The sequence below is a fragment of the Rhamphochromis sp. 'chilingali' genome (assembly GCF_963969265.1).
Source record: "Rhamphochromis sp. 'chilingali' genome assembly, chromosome: 17".
Classification (NCBI taxonomy): Eukaryota; Metazoa; Chordata; class Actinopteri; order Cichliformes; family Cichlidae; genus Rhamphochromis; species Rhamphochromis sp. 'chilingali'.
The window spans coordinates 1,826,562-1,850,687 of record NC_137944.1 but is presented as its reverse complement, the minus strand read 5'-3'; the positions used below and the strand labels follow the sequence as shown (position 1 = coordinate 1,850,687).

Below are 24,126 nucleotides of genomic sequence, written 5' to 3'. Positions count from 1 at the left end.
TGCCCGACCTTTCTGTCAGATCAACATGAACCAGGGAGACCTGTGAAGAGGCAGGCTTTGTTTTTCTGCACGTCTGTTTTAGACTGATGACTGATTGATTGTCATCCAATCAGCTGACCTGCAGCACAAGGACCAGGAGATGCTGGAGCTCCTGCAGGAAAGAGTGACTTTATTCTGTGAACTGGCAGAGGTGACAAGTGGCCAGGAGAGCCTGCAGCCTCCCATCACTCGCTACTTGTTTAGGGCTGACACACCACAAGCTCCTCGTGCTGAAAAACTATTACTGGATGCCACATCTGAGGGTAACTATCCACGTTTCATATTAGCATGCTTCACATGTGAAGGTGAATATCTGATCCAACTCAACAAAAAAATAAATAACTGTTTTTGTACATAACTTCACATAATTTTAATTAGAAGTATGAGTAAAAACAAACATTTTGTAGCAAACAAGAATGAAAATATTTACTACCCAAACTCCTACATCCACTTTTTCTCCCTGAATTTTTTCTGAAGTGACCGTGAGCTGTCACATAGTTGAGGCTGAGGCTAAAGCTTCAAGACTGAAGCCGACTTTAGTGGACATGTAGACCGAGGGAACAGAGGTGATGAGGTAGTGCTGGGTAGGTAGGGCTGATGGCTGTGGATTTTTCAAAAACCAAGGTGCCTCTGGAAATCAAGATAAGGAAGTAAGTGAAGGTAAAATCCAGGACTGAATGGCAGAAGCTGGATGAAGCGGTGAGGAAAACTGTACTACAGTATTTTATGTATCGTCTGGAAACAGACTGAATGAGCAAGAACTAAATGTACATCAAATAAGAGATAGAGAGGCAAAGGCTTACAGTGTGCTGTCTGCTGTGAGTAAAGAAAGTGTGTTGAGATGGAAGGAGTTTGATGAGCTGATCAATAAAGAAAATGAGAGCGAAAGCAGGACAGATACGGCAAGTACAGAGGATCATTGTAAGTAAGTGTCACGGTACTGGGCCATGTGGCCCAGGGTTTAAGTTCTAACGCTTGTTTTTGTATCCACATGTGTAGTTTAACACATCTAGTTGTTTTCTAGTTTGCAGTTTAGTCCTTGGTTTCTTTTGTCATCTCTCCCTGGTCCGTGTGTCTACCTGTCATGTTTCATGTCTCTGGTTAGGTTAAGTTCATGTTCTATCTCCATGTCTATGTCTCTGTGTTTCCTGTTTTATTTTGAAAGAGTATGGTGTTCTTTGTTTATTGTAGTTAGGGTTACTCTCCCCTGTATTGTCATTATGTTTCCTTCTAGTCAGCTGTGTTCTCATGTGTCTCCACTTCCCCAGATCACCTCATGTGTGCATTTAAGTCCTCAGTCTTCCTTTGTTCGTCGCTGCGTCGTCTGTTCTACTTCCCCCATGTTACGCCAAGATGAAGAGTGGAAGGCAAATGGTCTACATGATATACGTGTGGAGGAACTGAGAGGATGTCTGAGGAATAGTGAACTGGTAGCAATTTTCAAAACAAGGGTGATGAGCAGAGCTGTGGTAACTACAGGGGATAAAGTTGATGAGAAAGGAAGAAACTTTAGCAAAGAGTTGTTGAAGTTAGGTTAAGAAGAGACGTGACGACCCTTTGGAAGTTAACAGCTGTTTTGGCCATATCGAGCTCACTTACCATTGACTGACGCACTATATATACATCTGACGTGCTGCAGTTTTGACACAGAGAGGAGATCAAACACAAGACATGCAGGAGGAATCAACATGGGAACAGAAAAATAGAAAAAGATGTAAAGTTAATAGAAATATGTGTGTGTTTGTGTTTGTGTGTGTGCGCGCGTGTGTGTGCGTGTGTGTGTGTGTGTCCTCACAGTGGACAGGCTGAGTGAACTCCTTCTGGGCTTCAGCATGGACACCCGCCTTTTGTGCCATCACAGCCACATGGAGGTGGTAGACTGTAGTAAGTCAGCGTTTCAGTCTCTCATTCATGATCATCTTAAGTTTGACTGAATTAATTATGGATTTATACATTAAGAAAAATAGTAACAACCTATGATGTGGCACTATCAGGCATTAGTTAGGTATTAGTAAGTGCTTTGGTCATCATTTGGAACACAACACTCCTATTTAGTATGTAATGTATGAATACAGATATAAATGTTCATTCTTGATTAATAAGCTCATAATGTGTTCATGGTAACATTTCTAAATACATAAATAACAAAGTATTTGGACGCCCATTCCTCTATATAATGATTAAGATGATTAAGATATGAGCTCATTGTTTGTGAGGTTAATAGAGGTTTTATAAATGCTGGTTTCATAGTGTAATTCATGGTTAATTAAGACAATTACTATTTGTTAATTGTGAAGTGAAGGTTATTTACGTCTCAGCTATTTTCCCAACAGAGACATGACGCAGACAACACAGAAAGAAGTACAGAACATACAGATGCAAACATAACACACCTGAGGTTTGCACAATAATGCAGGTTTGTAGGCGGGGTTTAAGAGGAAGATGCACCAAGGAGGTGGAGCCACAGGACAGCTCAACTTGAACATACAAAGATTTCTTCATTTAACATAAAACATGAACATTGTTTTTACAAAACAATAATAAATCTTTCACAGAGCTTCACAAATACGTGTATACAATATAAAGAAAGGGTCCATCATATTAAACTGGTAATGCAGGAAAATGTCTCTGGAATGTTTGAGACTTTGGAACTTCTTTAGATCGTTCCCGAGGTTCAGCTTTCGTCTGGTTTGTGGTCTGTTAGCTTTAGTGCAGCTGAATTAGACTAAATAGCGGTTTCACACAGGTGAACAGCTTAAATGAAAGAAGTAAGGACTCCACCTCCTCCTCATTCAGTGAGAACTCAGAGCAGCTCCGTGGGGCGAGGAGGAGATCAGGTTACGAGGTGGTTCTCCACCATGAAGGAGAATCCCAAATCAATGAGCGTTATCATGGAGCCTTGATTTCCCTAGCATGTTACTGCACTCAGTCAGTAAATACTGCTATTTAATGGCCACATAAATCTGAATTCTCAAAAAGGTGCATGAATTCATGGAAAGTAGGGGAGGGGCTGGTTGCAGTAAGGGATGTGATTGGGTGATTTGGTGTCAGTAATGAAAATGAACTGCTGTCAGTGCGATGTGCAGCGGGTCTTCATGCTGCTTACTGGACAGTATAATTACAACGACAAAGGAAAGAAAATATGTGGACACATCAGCCCACATGTGCACTGGGCCACCATCCAAATACTCGGTATGCCAGATTACCAGTCCAGGCCTGCTGGTAACTGCCTGAATTAACCATGAATTATAATCTGAAGTATTAAGAAAACCTTTAAAACACTCAGTCACTGATTTACACTAAATATACCATGGGCGCCTTATGAGTGAGCTTTTTAGTCTAGAATAAACAATTATATCCACATTTATAAATTACATACTAATGAAGAGTAATACTTTATAAATGATGAATTAAGCATACTTACCTTACTAATGCTTAATAGTGTGACATCATTATAAAGTGATACCAGAAAACTATGTTACAACAACAACTTAGAATTACATAAAAAAGCTTCTGTTTTTTTTAAATAAAGGTTAAATTGCACATATCGCTCCAAGACAAGTACTGAGTGTGTTTTGTCTCTTCTCAGGTGACCAAGAGCTGTTGGTCAATGGAGCCCAGCATTTTATTGCAGCAAAGGTGAGGACAAAGAGTTGATGATGGGAAAGGGTTTGGAGGTGCAGTTATGGAACTGAACATGGTCTCAGATTTGGTTTGTGTTGCATATAGTAAAGTTAACGGGACCGATGAGTCATTTTGTCCAGAGACTTTTATTTTATCAGCAAAACTAGAGTTTAATTTTCATCTTTGACATCAATAATGTCAGTAAGAATTTAGCTTTCAATGTCAAATTCAAACTTTACTTGTGTTTAGTAATTTCATTAACTGCAAGTATATCTCTAATAATCATATTTTAATATCAGCACAGCAGGTCATGTATTGTATGACCTTCATTCTTTTATTTTCGAGCCACTATAGATATTTCGGTATAGTTTTTGATGAATACAAAAAGCTCTCCTGTATAATAAAGACAGGACAGAGTGACTCCAGTTCACACTGAAGTCACTGGACTCTTGTTTTAGGGGCGTCTGTGTGTCTGTCCTGATTTGTGGTGGTGGGGGACGTGAGTGGATGTTGCCTTGCAGTGTTGAATGGTGCCTGGGATACTTGTGTTGGTAGGTGCTCCTGGGTTGGGTGTGGGGTCTGGGGCATTGGTGCCTCGGGTCCCCTGGTTCCTTGTTAGTTCTGTCCCTGTGTGGGCGTGTCATGAGTGTAACCATCCAGGTCGAGCTGGATCTGTGCGGAAAATCTGAAATGTTTCTCTGAGTTGGTGAACTGTAATAACTTTGCTTCAACTGTTTTCACTCTCTGCTGTCTGTGGAAAACGTTTTTGCCTAATAAAGGAATGCACGAAGCGACAAGACAAGTCACCGCTAATGGTAAGTAACTTTTAAAGTATGTCTGTTTATTTAAAGTGCATTTAAAACAGAAGTCAGTAATAAGTATGCTGCTCGTGTCTGACAGGAGATCTGCCAAAGGCTGGTGAATCTCAGCGTTTATCTTCATGCACTCCAGGTAAGTCGGACTTAACCTGCCACAGCACTCCATACACCACACCACATGTTACAGACACTGTGTACGAGGTCACCTTCACCTTAGTTTTGTTAAGTTGATAAACTTTAAAGCTTGTCTGAATGCCAATGTTCTGACTACATGTACTTTTTGACTACGATAAAACTAACATGATTAATAACTACATTTTATAAAAGCATGTCTCTGAGGGGAATTAGTTGACATAACTTAACTCAGTATTTCCTGTTCACTTTTGTAATCCTCTTTAACTAAAATTCCTGAAAATTATGTTACAAACCTTTTAAAATGAAGGCAGGCAACTGCCACAACTGCACTGAGTGCTGCTAAATTTAGCAGCTTCAAGAAATATTGAAAATAATTCAAACAAACAAATGAAACAAACTAAAAACAAGGAGCCAGAGTCCAAAGCAAAGCCATGAAATGTTCAAGAACACAGTAAACAGTTCTGAAAGGTTCAGGGGGCCCAGAGGTCGACAGCACAACAGCCCTAAACAGTTCAGTTCACGAGGCCGACTGTGCGAAAGGCAATGGCGGCAGCGGCGCAGGTGAAGGAGGTCTGGAGGCCGGCTGTGCGGCAGGACCAGACAGGCGACGGCAGGACCAGACAACGGCATGGAAGCCGCAGATGGTGGCGCGGCAAGCGATGAAGGCTGGATGGGCCCCTCGGACCCTCCAGCGGGAACAAGACTTACATTCTCTGAATCAACCGATTCAGACAGAATAAATCCTCTGAGTGAAAAACAGTCTTGCTCACAGTGAAAGAAATTGCAGAAGGTTGGGTTGGAATGCTCGAGTGGAGAGGGCAATAAACATTCACTTTCTCCCATGAATGGGGTGTGCTCAGTCGTTCTGGAGTGGCGGCGTTGTGAACGCTGTTTACTCCGGGAAGGGGGTGGGTCAGGCCACGAACCCTCCAGCTGACCGGGCTGCAAATCCTCTGGCTCGTCATACAGGAGCGGTTCTCCAGAACCTCCAGCAGAAACAGTCTGCGGGGTCCATGTTCTGGTCGCGATCTTCTGTCATGTGAAGGCTGTGTGCAGGCAGTAGTGATGGCAAGGTGGACCCAAAAGCGCAGACTCAAAATAAAGATTTATTTCTACATGACACAACTGGCTACACTGGCTACACTGGAAACACTGGAAACACTGGAAACTAAACTGGCAGGCAGAAGGCCGGACCACACAGCATGGAGGGATGATAGATCACGACACTGACCCAGAAACACAGGGCTTGAATACACAGAGGGAGCAGTCAGGGAATGAGAGACAGGAGGGAAACACAGCTGGGACAAATCAGGGCTGACGAGACAGGGGAAGCAAAACCAGATACATTAACATCAGACATGGACCTTCAAAGTAAAACAGGAAACATAACACAGAGACATGGACTTCTCAAGGGGACGCAGCAGACAGGGGAGACAGAGCAAGAAACACAGACAGAAACCAGAACATTAAGAAAGAAACCAAAAGACTAGAAACAATAAACAATAAGAATCAAAGTACAATAGTAAAAAAAACCTTCAAAACTCTGCGTCAACGACCCAGGTCTCCTAACACAGTACCTGCTTGGTAACATTCACATCAGGGTGTGTGGAGATTAGTTTGCACTTGTGTTTAGAAGTGCTTGTATGAGTGGGTGTGTTGTCTACAGCGCTTTGAGCACTCCGGGAGAGCGCTCTATAAGAATCAGTCCATTTACCGAAAACATTACTCTCAGGAGTGTCTCATCCAGTTATTGCTATAAAAAAGTGAAAAGAACAAAGGACAGTGTGACAGGATCCAGCCTCAGAAGTTTCTTCCTTGGGCAGTTTACCAGCTTGCAGACTGTCTTCAGAACGAATGCAGTGTCGTTCAGTCCCAGCAGACAGTTGTAGCAGTGCAGGTGTTGTCACGGTCAGTGGGAGCTGACGGTGTGTAGAGTGACCCAATCTCAGACAGAGAAGAAAACGGGACTAAGGTTTAAACAAACAGCGAGATGTTTATTATGGCTGGTAAGCATGAATACAAAAACATAGCCACAACTAACTGAAACCTAAACTGGGAAAACTAAATAACTATGGAAACTGTGGCGAGAGACATGGAACTGAACAGGTTCATGGGACCATGGAACTGTGAAATAAACCCAACATGAACCTGAGCAGTTAGATCTCTGTGACATGACGTGAAACCAAACAGACAACCTGACACAGACTGAACGCACACAGGAGGTGATCACGGGAACACACGAGGAAACAGCTGAACATAAGGACACCACAGGGGAAGTAAAACAAAACACACTGAACATGGAGACTCCTGACTCTACAAAATAAAACAGGAAACACTGAGAGACGTAGCCATGACAACACGAGCCTGACATCATAAGACATGCAGACATGAGACGCATGAGCTCACACTTAATAATCACACTTCACACTGCAATCTTGTGCTGCTCAAACTTGTACTGCTGCTCACTCCTGCCACTTTTTTATGTGCAATTAATCACTTTTCTATTTCTCTCTCTTATGTCTTTCTGTACATTTAGTGCTTAATATTTCTTTATTTATACATGTTTTGATTTTTTTCACAGTAAAAGCTAAACTAAAGCTGATCCGCAGCAGTCTTTTGGTGCTTATTTGGTCGACTGGTTTGAAATATTTGTAAATAAAAGTCAAATCTACCAGAAACAAAGAAGCGAATCCATCTTTACAAAATAACACAACTGTGGAATCTTTCTAAAACATCACAACACAACAGACACACTTCATATTTGACTCTGTCACAAACCAAAAATATCTGACACTGGATTCTCCTTGTAATATGACAGGGTGCTGTTATTAAGCAAGACTCAATCTTGGAGCTGTTACTGCAGCAGCAGGGCACCATGTCTCCAAGTGAAGTATGGCGCCCTCTGTTGCGAGATGGAGGCCATCGGGAAGCCACTGTATTGTCAACCATAGGAGAACTGGCGCTTCTGCAGAGACAACACAGCCTGCTGCAGGAAGAGCTGCTGAGACTGAGGGATGCAGAAAATCGGTTCAAAGACAGCGAGAGGGCCCGGGCTGAGCTAGAGAGGCAGGTCCGACAAATGAAAGCCACCAGTGGGGTTGCACCTGCTTCACAGCGGTATGGAGAACAGGCCTCTCAGGTAAGTTCAATTACTTATACTGATATAGTATAATAGGGGCAACAAGGGGCGCCAAGACACAGATTTTAAACAAATTTTAACTCCATGGAGGTCAGATCCTTCTGTCATGAACAGAATCATGAACCCACACACAGAGGACACAGGGAAAAGGTCACACAGGTTTATTTACAGAAAGTTGGAACAACGCTACCAGGAGATGCAGGCCATCCATGGGAGTACAGACCATCACATATGCTCGATCAGAACAGACAACGAGGATAGCTGTGAAAAACAAACTGACTGGTAACATGAACAGAACAGACACACTACCTCTGGCTGCTGATCTGGTGATGGCTGAGCTAGGTTGATAACCGAACGCGGAGCAGATAGTTTGATCTTTGGAAGTTAAGCATTTGACAAAGAGGCAGAAAAGCCCGAAGAAACAACCTCTGAGAGGAGTAAAATAAACCTGGTGGTTGTTATAAATCAGCTGTGTTTTCTGTACCCATTACTCATGTTTCTTTGCTCTTTCCTAGATGTCTAAGCCTTTGTCAATGCAGTCAGAAACAGAGATGTCTGGAGTTTATAACATGCAAGCCAACCAAGATTCTGTTCACCAGTCAAGCCTGCAGCAAGTCATTGACCTAGAGGTATATGTGACGTCAGATGATGATGACGATGGGACTGCATCTGAAAGCTCCAAAGGTTAGGTAACAGACAGACACGACGTGACCGACTGCTGTCTATGTATCTATATCTTTCTTGTCCATTTACCATTTCTTTTGTTTTTGGCACAGCGGTTTCTCAAGTGACAGCCCAAATCATATTGAGTGTTAATTGAAAAATAACAAGTTGTTTTTTCTGAAAATAATTTAGTTATTGTGTAAAAAATAGTAATAACTTTTCCTTACTAAAGAAAACTAGAATGTTTGATTCTGTTCATCAGGACGTTTTCAGTGGGAGAAACGTTTCATCATCATCAGGTGACGTCTTCAGTCTCAGCTGACTGCAGGTTTCCAACCTTTAAACAGGACATTTGCACAATGACTGAAACCAGCAGCACTGAAGGAACAATGGGCTGGGAGGTCAGTTCCTTGATCATTAATATCCAAATTGTCATGATCATTGATCAACAACCATGAGTCCCATTCACAGAGAGCTGGGGAATGGCTGCAATCACAGCATTGTAAGATGGTGACAGATGCACCCTTAGGCCCCTCCTCCATTCAGAGATGGTCTTTCCCTTTTCACATAAATGGCCTCCTTGACTCTGCCCTCAAACCAGCGTTCCTCCCTGTCCAGGATGTTACATCCTCATCATTGAAAGAGTCCACTGGCCTGTAGGTGTAAATAGACTGCAGAGTCCTGGCCTGACAAGGTGGCTCTGCTGTGATTGCAGCCATTCCCCAGCTCTCTGTGAATGGGACTCATGGCCACTGATCGGTGGTTGTTGATCACTGGTCATGACAATTTGCATACTAATGGTCAAGTTACTGACCTGCAGTCAGCTGAGACTGAAGAAGTCACCTGGATGAGTGACGAAACGTTTCTCCCACTGAAAACGTCCTGATGAACAGAGTCAAGCTTTTGGGATTTACCTGTATAACTGAGCATCAGGACAGAAATGTTACAAAACACTTTCTGACAAAATAACTTTATCGTCATTTGTAGATGTAACTAAATGTAACTAAATGTAACTAAAAAAATGCACCAAACTGCTGATGTGGTTTGGTACTCCTAATGTTCCCGTTTGATTTCTTCCATTTTAGTCTAAGCCCTTCTCCTCAGCAACCAAATGCAAATACCACACTTAAGACCTTTTACTGTACTTGGTTGTCTGATTAGGATATAAAGACATAGCTACACCGTTTCCCAAACCATTTACTTTTTGATTTCCCAGAAAAAAGATGGGTTACATGTTTACACTTAGCTTTTTATACAACAACCCGCAGCCAACTTGCCAGTCCAGAGGTACTCCCCACAATTTCCATGCAACGTTGCAAAGCTGTATAAATCCGAACAGCTCCACAACATTCAGAGCTTTAAAGAACTTGGGTGACTCCAGAAGTCCAGCCACCAACGAGTTTATTGACTGCCTTTGTATCCTCATCCCTCATTCCTCAAACAAAACACATGAGCTTTAATTTGATTTGTTCCTCCCCCCGTTATGTTTGGATACTTGACACTAAAATACTGCACTGTTAAACTGATGTTAGAGGTCTGAATTTATATTTGTTCTCTTTTTTTCAGATCTTCACGATATTCCAGAGGAGATCTGATCCTGGCATGTTTTCATTCTGCTAATGACTGTATGAATATATTTGCTCATCTGAAGTCTTGATATTTTTGATCTGCTTTGTTTTTGAGTAGTTTGTGTTGACGTGGCAGTGAGTTTTACATTTAATCACACGTTGCATGATAAACTTACAAGTATTACAACTACTAATGTCTTAATGAAATTTATCAACACTTTACCCAAAGCTCTTGGACTTGGAAAAAACACAAAATATAAAATAAAATTAAAAAAACAACTATAACTTAAACATTTTACAAAATCAATACTAACCATCAAACGGTCTGACAGCGACTGGATCATTTCACCTGCTTTTTCCATCAGTAAGCTGTTGATATATTAAAGTTTTGAAGTTCATGCATTAGGTGCTGGCAAATGATGGGCTTCGATTGTAGATACACTGCACTGTGTGTTCGAATGTTGTGTTGAAATTCTTGACGTGATACTTCGGCCTACAGTTTGATCCCTACTGTGACCAACAGCAAGAGGAGGATGCAGCACATACATGTTCTGGTTTTTCATGTTCTGTGTGTCAGTCTATCTTCTGTTGCTCTGTATTATCTGCAGTATTGTTCTTTCATTAATTACTAACCCATGTGCCTAATTGTTGTAGTACTTTGATGACGACACAGTTGTATGCAAAAAGTACTTGTCTCACATATTAACTACTAAGTAACTAGATCAGTGTTGAACTTTTTCTAGCAGGTATCACAACTCTAAATCAGCGCTCCCCAACCCCCGGGCCACGGACCGGTCCGTGAGTCGTTCGGTACCGGGCTGCGAGGGTTGAGGCTCGGGAGCGAAATTTATGGTTTTCAGCGTTTTTATCGTTATTTTTTTAAATCGTTTTTATCGTTAACTCGGTTTCCCTGGATCTTTTCCTGTGTTATGAATAAATCTTCTTTTTTTGGTACCGATACTGGTTTTATTTTGTTGTACTTATCTGCAACACCTTAAAGGCCGTGAAAATATTGTCGGACATAAACCGGCCCGTGGCACAAAAAAGGTTGGAGACCGCTGACCTAAATGTTTTCTGAGTGTTTTCATTTTGGATTTAGGAATTTTCAGCCACTGTTCACGTTCTGAGATGTTTTCGATGATCTTTGCATGCAGAGCATGTTTACAATCTCTCCAAAGATGATGTTCAGGTCATGAGATTATGAGGACAACTTTACGTCCCTCAGCTTCTGTTTCTTGAAGACATTTATGATAATTAAGGGCTTTGGGTAGTTCCCCCTATGTTGAAGTCAGGCTTTCATAAATGTTACTGCAGTGACTGATTACATGACATTTGCACTTTGTTTTTGTGGAATCTATTCTTCCCCTCACGGGGGTGCAGACTATATCCTGGTAGGTAAAAGTGTTCAGTTCTCACATCTTCTGTGTCCAACAGGTGTTCCAAAAAAAGCCAGCTTATTCAAATCATGCTTTGCAGACTTAAGACAGGATCAGTGCCATCATCAACACCACCATCTGACTAACTGTGGTAGCCAAGACAGTGGAAGCCTTTTCATGATCACACTATATGATATGGAGTTAAAGGAACAGCTTTTTTCTCAGCATGTGTGCATCTGAACAGATTTTTTCTTCTTTTCTTTTCACCTACAGATGTCAGTAACAGTTTTTGACCACCTTTACAAGTCCTTATTTGGTCCAGATGCATAATTAAAGTTTAGACATTGTAGAAACAATAGTGACTTTTTAAATGGTAATTTATGTGACTGCTGCATGAGATATACTACTGTCATGTCTTTGCCAGAAAAATCAACCGTATTTGATCTGACTTGCATAAAACTGCAAATATGCAGTGAATCTGGATGTAAACTGATTTGAATTAGTTATAACTAATTCACTGGGTCAGCTGAGATATAATTTAGCACATCTAAAGACAGGATTTGCAACATTTTGACTGTAAACAATGGTCAAAAGCAACTGAGATACTGTATGTATGAGAATGTATGAGATAGTAGCATCAAAGTGTGGATTCATTGCAGTGTTTGCCTGTTACAATATAGGGTTGAATGCAATGTAAGCCAAAAACAAGGACTGTAATTACTTTTGCACACCCTTTTCCAATTGTGCTATTTGTATTACTACATAAAATATATAACCTGAAATATATTCTGGTGTCAATTATTTTCTTTATTATATGATTTCTCTTTTCTGAGATTGGTTTCCATGAACTGCAGAAATAGCAGCCACAAAGTAGTGCAGGTGTCCAGATCTGTAGCCACAACCAGGAAACCATTTGTTAATACAACCCCAGGAAAGTAAAAATAATGTCAGCTCGGCATGTTCAATGTTCTCAGTGCATAAGGATTCCCTCTCAAGATGTTTGTATGTGTGACCTCTGTGCATACATCTGGTGTGGGAAAGCCACAGGGCCAAGCAGGTTAGACAGACCCAGTTAAACAATCAGAGCAACACCTCATATACATACTGTATGCTCATATTTACACTGAAAGGTAAGCGGGGACAAGTTCCCCTATAATTTGCTATAGGTTCCACCATGTGCTCCTCCTACTTTCAGGGCCCTGGCCATCAGAGGATACACCTTTGTTTTTTTGTTTCAGATCAATTTTCCCAAATGAGCAACTCTGGTAAGCTCTCTGTAGAGGAGTTGCCTCCAATCAAATTTGATCAGACTCCCAATCTGACCACTGATTACATAGCTACATGTCATCCTTCAACCGCTAGCTGTCTATGTGGTGCCCAAAAACCAATGTGGGCATTAAAGATAACTGATCTGGTCTTATTAGGAGAGTTTTTGTCATTCCACTTTAGATGGTGCAGCTGTTATTTATAGAAATAAGGATTAATTTATTAAATCAACACTAAGTAAAGACCAGGAATTAAAAGTTGTAGTCTTACTTGGCTCTCTGCAGCTCCCTCCTCCCCCCATAGCCCCAAAACACCACATAGAGCTTTTGTCTGCTCTTAGACCACCTGAGATAAAGCAGCACCAAAGAGCAAAACTATTAAATATGAATTATTAAACATCAGGAGACTCTCTTTATGATCATCTGTTTTGAAAAGACTTTAGAATTGATCAACATATTGATTTATTCTGTCTCAAAACATGTGGTTAAGTTAGAGAGGCGAGGTTAAGATGGTTTGGACATAAGGAGGAAGGACTGTGGGTACATTGGGCAAAAGACCCTGAATGTGGTAGGAGGTTAAAAAAAACACAAAGAGGATTTGTGGATGTAGTGAAGAACAATCTGTAAAAGATTTGTGTGACAGAGGAGGATACTGGAGATGGGGTGAGATGGAAGGCGATGATCTGCTGTGGTGACCCCTGATGGAGGAGGAGGAGTGTTATTAGAATAAAACAAATGTGGCTGCAGCAGGACCCTTAAGACGTCCAGCTGTCATTTTCATGCTCTCAAGACCATGACCTGGGTGACTGTTCCAGCTTATGTAACTCAGCTTCATACAAAATCCCAGCATTTCAATCAGATTCAGGTCAGGATTTTGACCTCCCTCTCCCCAGCCACCTCCTCCAGCTTATCCGGGGGAGCACCAAGGCGTTCCCAGGCCAGCCGAAAGATATAATCTCTCCAGCGTGTCTTGGGTCTGCCCCGGGGCCTCCTCCCGGTGGGACATGCCCGGAACACCTCACCCAAGAGGCGCCCAGGAGGCATCCTTGCCAGATGCCTGAACCACCTCAACTGGCTCCTTTCGATGTGGAGCAGCAGCGGCTCTACTCTGAGCCCCTCCCGGGTGGCTGAACTTCCAAGAGTCCAGGAGTTCTACGTGGCCTGGTTCTGAGGGTCTTATTTTCTGTTACTGGCTTCCTCTTTTGTATCGTAGAAAGCTCCATCTCTTCAGCCATCAACGGTCACGATGGGACATGTCTCCTTTCCTGATGTTGAGAGCTTTGCTTTTACACTCAGCTCTCTCTTCGCCACAACAGACCGGTACAGCGTCCGCATCACTGCACCAGTCCGTCTATTGATCTCCCGCTCCCTTCTCCCGTCACTTGCGAACAAGATCCCGAGATACTTAAACTCTTCTACTTGGGGCAGGAACTCGTCCCTGACTCGGAGTGGGCACTCCACCCTTTTCAGGCTGAGGACCATGGCCTCGGATTTGGAGGTGCCGATTCTCATTCCCACCATTTCACATTCAGCCGTGAACGTTCCAGTGCAAGCTGAAGTCCGAGTCCTGCAGCCAACAGATGTTCTCCAAGGCTGACTGAAATATCGCTTCAGGGTCTTTGGCCATTTTTGTGGTTGTCAGAATGTCAGATGTTTCTGGAAGCCTTGGTTTGTTTGCCTGTTTTTTCATTAGGCTTATGTTTTTGGCTAGCTTGATATTGATTTCTCTTTCTAGTTTTATGTTCCTCCCCTCACCCCGTAGACTTCTTTGGGATGTAACACACTGCATGGTTTTGGATCATTGTCCTGCTGCAGAACCCAACTTCAGCTTGACGTCATGAACAGATGGCCAGACAGTCTCGTTCATGCTTCCATTTACCACAGTGAGTCTTCCAGGTCCTCAGTCAGTACAACAACCCCGGGCCACCACCATATTTTGGTATGATGTTCCTATTCTGAAATGTTGTGTTACTTTTACTGCAGATGAATGGGACACACACCTTCCAAAAGGTTCAGCTTCTGTCTCATCAGTCCATAGAGTATTTTCCCAAAAGTCGTGGGGATCATCAAGATGTTTTCTGGCAACACTGAGACGAGCCTTAATGTTCCTTTTGTTCAACAGTGGTTTTTGTCTTGGAACTTTGCCATGCAGGTCATTTTTGTCCAGTCTCTTGTTTTTATGTTGGAGTCATGAACGGTGTCCATAACTGAGAGAAGTGAGGCAAGCAGTTCTTCGGATATTGTGCTGTTTTTTTGTGACCTCTGGATGAGTCGCAGGATTGTGACATGATATGATTCTGAGAGCCTTTTGGTCTACTCTGCTTTGTCAGGCAGGTCCTATTTAAGTCACCAGGCCTGTGTGAGGCTAGAGAAACTGAACTCAAGTTTCCAAAGATGTCATTCACCACTGTTAATTTATGTTATAAAATCACTGTTTCACACAGGACCATATGGGTTTGAATATTTTAGCCTTGATATTAAACACCTTCATTTATAAACTGCATTTTGTGTTTACTTGTGCTATTTTTGTCTAATATTTAAATTTATTTGATGAAACATTAAAAACAGGAAATCAGGAAGATGACAAACTCTTTTCCACACCACTGTATGTTGTTTAAATGGGCTTCCTGTTGAGACTTTTATTGATTTATTATCATTTCTTTTATTTTATTGTGTCTTATTGTATCTCTATCATGTTTCTGGGTCAGTGTGCCCAGCAGTTTCAGTTTTTTAGACTTTCAAGCCTGTTGATTGTCGGTGTGTGTAATGTTTGCAGTTGCTTCATGTATTTTTAGTGGCTTTGGTCTTATTCTTAGTTCCAAGTTGCTTTAGTCTTGACCTGCTGCTCGTATGTCCTGATGCCCAGCCCATCCGCAGACTGTTTCTCTGTTGGTGTCTCCTGATGTCTCGTCTTCTGTGCAGGGGCAGCAAATTTTGGGGGGTGGCCAGTGCCCCCTGGACCTGCTTGGTGGTGCCCCTGCTTCTGTGAGTAAAGAGGAATTGATGGCAGAGACTGGCTTCTGTGGACTGTGGTCTGGTTACTTGATTGTTTCTCCATTTCTTGAACGTTCATATAATCTTAGTGAAATGAACATTTCTGTTTCTGATCAGATTGATGAAGGGAATGAGTTTTCTGTGGGAGAAAGTATAAGTGCATGTTGTGATATTTTGATACCATGGTAGCATTTACAGGATATTGTTTTATAGTGATATTATACAGGAAAACTGTTACTCAATAAGGCCCATTTACTAGTTGTTTTTCTCTTTCTCTGTGACCCAAGAATTAATGTGTAAGAATCACAGGATGGTACCAAGGTCGAAAATACCACAGAGATCACTTCCTTACTCCCATCCTCCCTTCTTTATCTCTTAGAAAAAGGCTCGTTAAAGGCCAGGTGGTTTGTTTCAGAATTCACTAATGAAAGAACTCTGTATTCTATGTCTAGGAGTGTATTTCGCTGGGATGATCATAAATTGTAGCTGAACTATACAAAGGATACTTCTTTGCTCAGAGGGCAGGAAGACGCTTCCTTATTTGGTCTGTACCGGTTTGAACTGAGAATCTGCTGACACACGAACCTTTTTCCTCTATATAAACTGTTGTACTTGTGAATAAAGTTGAGTCAGTTTGGAATGACAACCTAGGACAGTCTCCGCGTCTTCTTGTTCTTCCAAACTGCTCCCGGTACTCCGGCCGGTACCGTGATTAACCGTTGATCATGCATGAGAATATTTTAATTTTGTTATATGTTAAAGGATGAACTCTGCTTATTGGTGCCCACGCCTTAGGAGGAAACTCGATCTACGGATGACGGAGATTTCCCTCAATTTGGTGTCAGAAGTGGGATCAGGCTGACGAAGGTAAATATGCGTCCGTATTATACCTCTCTCAGTGATCGATCCATAAAGAAACGGGATATGCTGACGAAGTTTCACTTAGTGATCCAGAGAGATACACTGACGACTTCCTCAGTCCCCGAATAAAGTAAATTAAAAGCAGAAAGACACAGGAAGTTAACTGTTGTTTTGCGAGAAGTTGCTCGTTAAGTGAGAAGTTGCTCACCAAAAGGTGACACAGGAAGTTGCCTGTTGTCTTGAAACGTACGTTAAAAAGTGAGAAGTTGCTCACTCAGAGAAAGCTAGCAAATAATTAAATTAACCTCAGATGTGCCATCCTTCAAGTGTGTAAACTCTACGTAGAAGAAAAAATGAGTGTGAATGTGTCTGACGTCACGGTGTTTTTGTGCGCTGTGTAAAAATAATTGTTTTTGATTGTGAGAGCTGTGATACTGCAGATCACCAGCTATTTAAAAAAAAAATACAAACAAAAAGAGAGAAAGAGAGATGTGTGTTGATTAAGCAGTGATGATAATAATGAACATGTTTTAGTTTGTCACTTTCAGGTGAAAAGCAGACCTGAATCAATTTTCCACATGCAGCGGTCGGACGAAAATTTAAACAATAGTTGTTAAACAATAGTTTAATAATTGGAAACGTTCAAGCCAAGTTTCTGGCTGACTTATTTACAGCACGATCTGTCTCAAAACTCTCACTCTTACCTGGAAAAAAACCTGGTCAGCAGCGGCAGTATCGGAGCAGAGGCTGCAGAAGCAATCTAACAAAGCACCAGAGAAGAAGAAAAGCAAACCCATCTTCCTATCTGATTGGATGAATTCCACGGAGGGGCGAGCAAGATGGCGGCGTGAAGAGGAGTTTTTGTTCGAGCTCTTAGAACGAGACATTTATTTGACGTCTTTCTGGCTTTCGGGACTTTTTTGGAGATCAGCGCGCTGAGCTTGCTGGATCTGAGGCCAGGTTCGGCGGCGGCAGCATGTCGAAATGTTCAGAAAGGACTGCTACATGAAAGAAATGGACCCTTAATGATGCGCTCAACGTGCCGGCTGTGGTCGGAAAGGCTCCATCATAAACACGCCCTGTGCAGAGGTCCAAGCCGAAGAAGGTCGGCCCCAGCGTGGGCGAGTTGATCGTGAAAGCCGTGGCCGCTTTCAAGGAGCGCAACGGCGTGTCCGCGGCCGCTCTCAAGCAGGCTCTGGCTGCCGCAGGCTACGATGTGGACAAGAACAAGGCCCGTGTCAAGACCGCCTTCAAGAGCCTGGTGGCGAAGGGCACTCTGGTGCAGACCAAGGGCACCGGGGCCTCCGGATCCTTCAAGATGAACAAGGCTACTGAGACCAAAGCCAAGACGCCCGCTGCGGCCAAAGCCAAGAAACCGGCAGGACCTGCTAAGAAGTCGCCCAAGAAGGCAGCAGCAGCAGTACTTCAGCCACTAGCACGAAGTCAACCGCATCAGAGGACAATAGAATGAGAGTGGTGAGAACACAAATTTTGTTATTAAATGTGGGAAATCAAAATTTGGGTTAGCAAACCTGGGGAAAAGAAAACTGACTGCTTAAGTGGAAAATTGAGACGGAGTTTTAAACACTGCGAAAATAGAATATTCAAAATCACACACAAAAGCAGAACATGCATTAACCATACTAACACTCCAAACACAAGAGAGCTCATGAAGATTAGACAACATTTTAAGTGTGTGAGTCTGTTTATCATCTTGTCCAATAAGTCACCTCGTGTGATGCAAAGACCAGTGAAACTCATAGCACATTGCATGCTCTGCTGGATATGCAGCTCCACAGACATGCAATGAAAATTAGCTTGTTATCTTTCATCAGTGTTAAAATAGTGTCAATTTAGCAGACACTTGTTATCAAATACTGAATTTATACAATGCAAAAAAAAAATTGACTCTCTAGGTTGCAGGACAACAGTTTAACTTTTGTGGAAAAAAAAAAAAATCCTGGTTTGACGAATCAGTGATCAGACAATAAATTTAGTTGTTAAAATGGTAAATTGGGAGAAGCTTCCTGCTGGATTAATGCAGCATAAGTAATTTACTGTATGAGGGAATTTGTCTTTTGTGATAATATTTTGAACATGCTTTTCTGTCGTCCTGTCAACTTAGTGGGTTAATAGCTGATATGCAAATTAGTTGATCGGTTCTTAGATTAATGAAAGGTGATTGAATTCTAGCACGAGTGAATGAGATGTGTTGGAGTTTGTGTGTTAAGTGGAGACTCTAAAACACTGAGTTTCCTGTTTGATGTGCGAGTGACTTTTGTATTTAGCTACACAACTTTGAATACGTCAGAACAAACTTTTTTTTTTTTTGTGAAAATTGAATAAAATAGATCTGTGGTTTAAATGAGTGAAGAGCACAGACCTGGTGATTAAACTCATAGCTAATATGACATTAGGATTATGTTGTGTGTTGTGCAGCTGATGGTTGGTTTGGAGTGAATCTAGCTGATGATTTTTCTTTTGTTGTGAAGTTGATGAGGAGTTTGTGTCATGACTTAAAGGCCTTTTTTATTTTGATACTTTTACAGTGCACTGAAAGTTTTGTTTGATAATCTCTGTTATTTTTCATTTTTATCTTTTGAACAAGCACTGATTTTGTTTTCTTTAAGCAGATCTGCACGTCGAGAATTAAAAGTGCTAAACGTCGTCGAGAAAATTGTGTCAAGTGAGTTTTCTCCACATTAAAATGGGCTCAGGAGAAAGCTACTTATTTGGGACAATATTAAATGAGAGTCCCTGTCCTAAAAAGGATTCAGCGATGTAATCCTATCTAAAGTTCTTTTTCTTTTATTGAAATGACGTCATTTTGCTGAAAGTGGAAACTAAATGCGACGACAGGTTCCACTATCAGCAAAGAAAGAATGAATGAATGTATGAATGGAAATAAAGAACAAACTGACTGACTGATAGAAGCTGACAAGACTTGACCACGACTCAAGGTTAACCTCCACCTAGACAGGACAAAAGGGTGGATGAATTTATGTGTTTTTTGTTACAGGAGCAGAAAGATGACAGCAACATTCGAGGTTGCATGACGATTTAATCTTTTAAATGCCATTTTCTCTGTCTGTGAATTTACTATGTGTGTGTCATTCACTAACTTGCGCAGCGCTAACATTTACATTTCTTTTTACAGCAGATGATTAATCATGTGTTTGATCATGTGGTTTATGAGAGGATTAGTTAATGTTTTTCTACTATAGGATTTCTGGGTTTATATGTGAAAGACATTCTTTCCACAAGAAGGGTTGGCTAACTTTATGGTGTTTTTATGGCACCTCTGGAATGTCGATGGCCGACGCCTGCCCACCAGGATAATCAATGTGCATTGCTAATGTTTGTTTCTCTGAGAATGCTGTGGAGGATTTGGCAGAAACGGACAAGTGACATGAGTAAAACAAATAAGGGGTTACGGTGTTTATGGAATAGTTGAAGATGGGCTATTGAGCTCATGGTGATAAAATGGGAGGAGTGACATTGTTTAAGGAAAGTCACAGATTAAATTGTGGAATAAATTGGGATGATTCATGATTTGGGACAAATTCTGGTAATAATAGTGATTTAATGATTTGAGAAAAACCTGAATATGACACTTGTCTTGCTGATGCTGAATGTTTGTTACCCTTGTGATATACTTGTTTATAAGTGTGAAGTTTGATTTTATTTCCAGATCTTGTGTATGCAGGCTCCTGGTGGAGCCGGTTTTTAAGACAGGGATCCAGGTTTGGTGAGTTGACGCATGAGTGTCCATGCGTCAAGAGGTGGGGTCCAGAATTAACATTAAACAATGTTTACTATTATTGTTGCAGTGATTTGTGTGATTAGCCGTTTATTTACAAGTATTAAACCTATGCAAGTGGTGCATCCAGGTTCAGATGGGGCTTTGATGGCCTATAAGTGAGAGGAATGTTAGGTTTTGTACTGTTTATTGTCATTTATGCTTAGAAATATCCATATATGCTTAGAGTTTATACTTAGTTGTAGATTGGTAGAGGTTTGATCCTTGATAGTCTGCAAACTTTGTGTGTATTAGAGAGCACTCTGGAGCATGGGGGAGTTTGTGCCTTGTTTTATTGTTTTATGGTAGGACGTAAGTGCCATTTGCTTAGGCGAACTCTTGGCAGGTTTGGGGAAGTTATTTATGGGGTCACACTCTGACCCCACAAACAAACACACACACACACACACACACACACACACACACACACACACACACACACACACACACACACACACACACACACACACACACACACAAAGATCCAGAGGGGAACAGCGTCACTGAAGGCGATTGTCCGACTATGTTTACAATTTGGCAGAAACACTGAATAATAACTATCAGAAAGTTTGTCTTTCTCAGCCTCTCCCCTCCACAGTGGAGACCAGGAGATGCGGTGTTGGTGAAGTCGCTAAAACCAAGGACACTCTGGGAGGCCGCGCGTTTTCCAGCCCCCAGACTGTACTGGCAGTGACGAAGAACCAGCATCCTCACAGACGGACAACCTCAGTGGATTCACGCCAGCAGGGTTAAGACCAGCCCAATCAGACCATCTCAGGCGTCGGATCAAGCAGACGACGACACCGGCGAGCCAGCGCCCGGATCCAATAGATACACACACGCAATTACTGATTAACACACAACGCCTGAAAGAGCCAAGACTCAGAGAGCTCTTTGATCCTTCACGTGAACAACAGCAAGGTGCAGGACAAGAAAGCCGAAAGTACCACATGATGTCTAATCTGATAAAGCTAGACTCATTCTATTTTGATAATGGAGAAAATGAAATGCCCATTGTCATCATACGATGCTTATTTAATGTCTCTCGAACCTGGGACCAGGCCAGGAGACGACTGAAGAACTGCGTTTTTTCTTATATATTTAGGTTATTTATCATATCTATTGCATTACTTTTAGGTTTTTTCTACCTTAATGTATTTGCAATTGGCACAAATTGACCCAGATGATGTGCCAGATGTCACCAATGATGTTCCTGATATATATATATTGAGCATTAGGTTGTGAATTACTCCGTTATCAAAGAAGGGAATGAAGTTTTCTTATTTCTCTTTTTTCTTTTTCTTTTTTCTCTTTCTTTTCTTTCTTAGAATTTTGATATCAAGCTTGCTCGGAGGACAAGTTACGTTTATGATTTGTCTTTATATTATGTTATTACATTCTGTCTTTATACTATGTTATCATTTCATGATAAAAGGAGGGAACTGTTGTGATATTTTGATACCATGGTAGCATTTACAGGATATTGTTTTATAGTGATATTATACAGGAAAACTGTTACTCAATAAGGCCCATTTACTAGTTGTTTTTCTCTTTCTCTGTGACCCAAGAATTAATGTGTAAGAATCACAGGATGGTACCAAGGTCGAAAATACCACAGAGATCACTTCCTTACTCCCATCCTCCCTTCTTTATCTCTTAGAAAAAGGCTCGTTAAAGGCCAGGTGGTTTGTTTCAGAATTCACTAATGAAAGAACTCTGTACTCTATGTCTAGGAGTGTATTTCGCTGGGATGATCATAAATTGTAGCTGAACTATACAAAGGATACTTCTTTGCTCAGAGGGCAGGAAGACGCTTCCTTATTTGGTCTGTACCGGTTTGAACTGAGAATCTGCTGACACACGAACCTTTTTCCTCTATATAAACTGTTGTACTTGTGAATAAAGTTGAGTCAGTTTGGAATGACAACCTAGGACAGTCTCCGCGTCTTCTTGTTCTTCCAAACTGCTCCCGGTACTCCGGCCGGTACCGTGATTAACCGTTGATCATGCATGAGAATATTTTAATTTTGTTATATGTTAAAGGATGAACTCTGCTTATTGTGCCCACGCCTTAGGAGGAAACTCGATCTACGGATGACGGAGATTTCCTTCAGTGCATATTCTGTTTTTGAGTCCACTGATAACAGGACTAAGTTTAATGAGTCTGTGTGTTCAGTATTTGGGAGACAGACTGTGGTTTCTGTTGCTGTGTCAGAGAATGAACTGTGATTAATAAAGTTACGTGTTGTGGTTTAGAACCTATGCAGGTCTGGAACCTGTGCATAACAAGACTGCGTGTCTTTTTGTGCTGGTGAATAACAACAGTATGTCTGTTGGGCCTGACAGTATTACCTCTGAGACAATGGGTTGTGATGATCAGCCAGCTCATTCAGAGACTGCCTAGACTGTTGAATGTAGTCCTCTCTCAGAGACCACTCACTGTGTTACCTTGTTAGAAACTACATATGGTACTCCAGAGACTGCTTACATTTCACAGCCTGCATCCTCAGAGGCTAATGCTCCACCATCCTTACTCCAGGCTCAGCCTGATTCTCACCTTACCCCTTTCCTAGGGTGATGGTGGCCAGGCTCCAGCCACAGCTCCAGCTTCCAAGAAGGTCTGCGAATAATGCGAAGCAGCCTGAGTCGCCAGAGGAGTGGCTGTGAACCCTGCACAGTTCCAGGCAGGACAACACAATCTGCTAGACCCTGCTGAGCATCCTTCTGAGAGGACAATGCACCCTACTCAACAGCCTGACTGGGAGTCCTGCTCAGATCAAGCTTCCAGGGAGTCCCCAGAGAATCTAGGGAATCTCAAGCCTCTAGTATCTTCAAAAAATTCGGAACATCCAGCGTCTCGAGCCAGTGGGCCCTGCTCCACCTGAGTGTGAGCCAAAGTCCAGGAGTTCATGTCCTGGTTCTGAGGGTCTCAGTCTCTGCTGCTGGCTTCCTCTTTTGTATCGTGGAGAGCCCCATCTCTTCAGCCACTGACGGTCATGATGGGACATGTCTCCTTCCGTGATGTTGATCTTCAGAATTGCTCCGTGTCCACTACTGGCCTTCTGGTTGGGCTCCTGGCTGGTACCCAGAGTCTCTTTGTGTCTGCTGTGGGCCTCCTAGCCACCCTGCAGAATTCCTTCATCTCTGTTATTTAGCCATCCGTCATCCCCCAGAGTGGTTTCACATCTGCTGCTGGACACTCTGTCAAGGTCTTGCCCGGTGGCCAGGAAGGCACCAGAACTGCCTTTGTCACGGTTGAGGCTGGCCAACTGTGGGGAAGTGAGGAAGGAGGACCCAGGCGCGGAGCTCTGAATGCAAACAATGCATTTAATTACAGTGAAATGGAAAATAACAATAAATCCCCAGTGCGTTCCCGACTCCCGTGACATGTCCTCTTCCCAGTGTCAGTGTTCCTTGTCCCCGCTCCTCAGTGTCTGAGCACCCCGTGCTCGCTGCCCTCTCGTCTCCACGCTTCTCCTGGGGAGATAACAAACAGGCAGCCGTAAGATACGCACAATGCGGCAGACTCACCGTACTGACTGGCCGAGAGACTAACGTGAAGTCACACAATGATCCAGCGTCGGAGAGAGTACCACACACTCTTAAGTATCTCCTCCGACGAGGCTTGATCAGCTGCGTGATGGTCTTCAGGTGTGGCCAACCACCTGGCAGGGCCACACCCACCTGGCCCGAAGGTGCCTGTAAACAGGTGCTCTCAGAAACACCGGCACAGTTTGACCAGTTTGAAAGCTCCACGATGAGTGTTCCTGGTTTGTTCCTGGTTTGTGCCCGTCACACAAAAATGAACTGCAGTGGACAAAGAAGCAGCCTTAACTGCACATGGA

The 24,126-nt window shown here is 42.3% G+C and overlaps 1 protein-coding gene across 4 annotated transcripts in view; it reads left to right on the top strand.

Annotated features, from left to right (window-relative positions):
• The window catches only part of arhgef2a (Rho guanine nucleotide exchange factor (GEF) 2a), a 36,176-nt gene extending 24,076 nt beyond the window's left edge, over positions 1-12,100 (top strand). For 2 of the 4 annotated variants that reach the window (XM_080863951.1, XM_080863950.1), the window contains exons 16-23: positions 114-302; positions 1,837-1,923; positions 3,629-3,678; positions 4,443-4,478; positions 4,564-4,614; positions 7,435-7,755; positions 8,271-8,439; positions 9,985-12,100. In XM_080863951.1, the coding sequence (XP_080720077.1) occupies positions 114-302; positions 1,837-1,923; positions 3,629-3,678; positions 4,443-4,478; positions 4,564-4,614; positions 7,435-7,755; positions 8,271-8,439; positions 9,985-10,013 (932 nt within the window). In that variant the 3' untranslated portion in view covers positions 10,014-12,100. Of the gene's footprint in view, positions 1-113; positions 303-1,836; positions 1,924-3,628; positions 3,679-4,442; positions 4,479-4,563; positions 4,615-7,434; positions 7,756-8,270; positions 8,445-9,984 lie in introns of all 4 variants that reach the window. The other 2 variants (XM_080863953.1, XM_080863952.1) reach the window with 1 other exon arrangement.
• Positions 12,101-24,126: the final 12,026 nt, after the last annotated feature.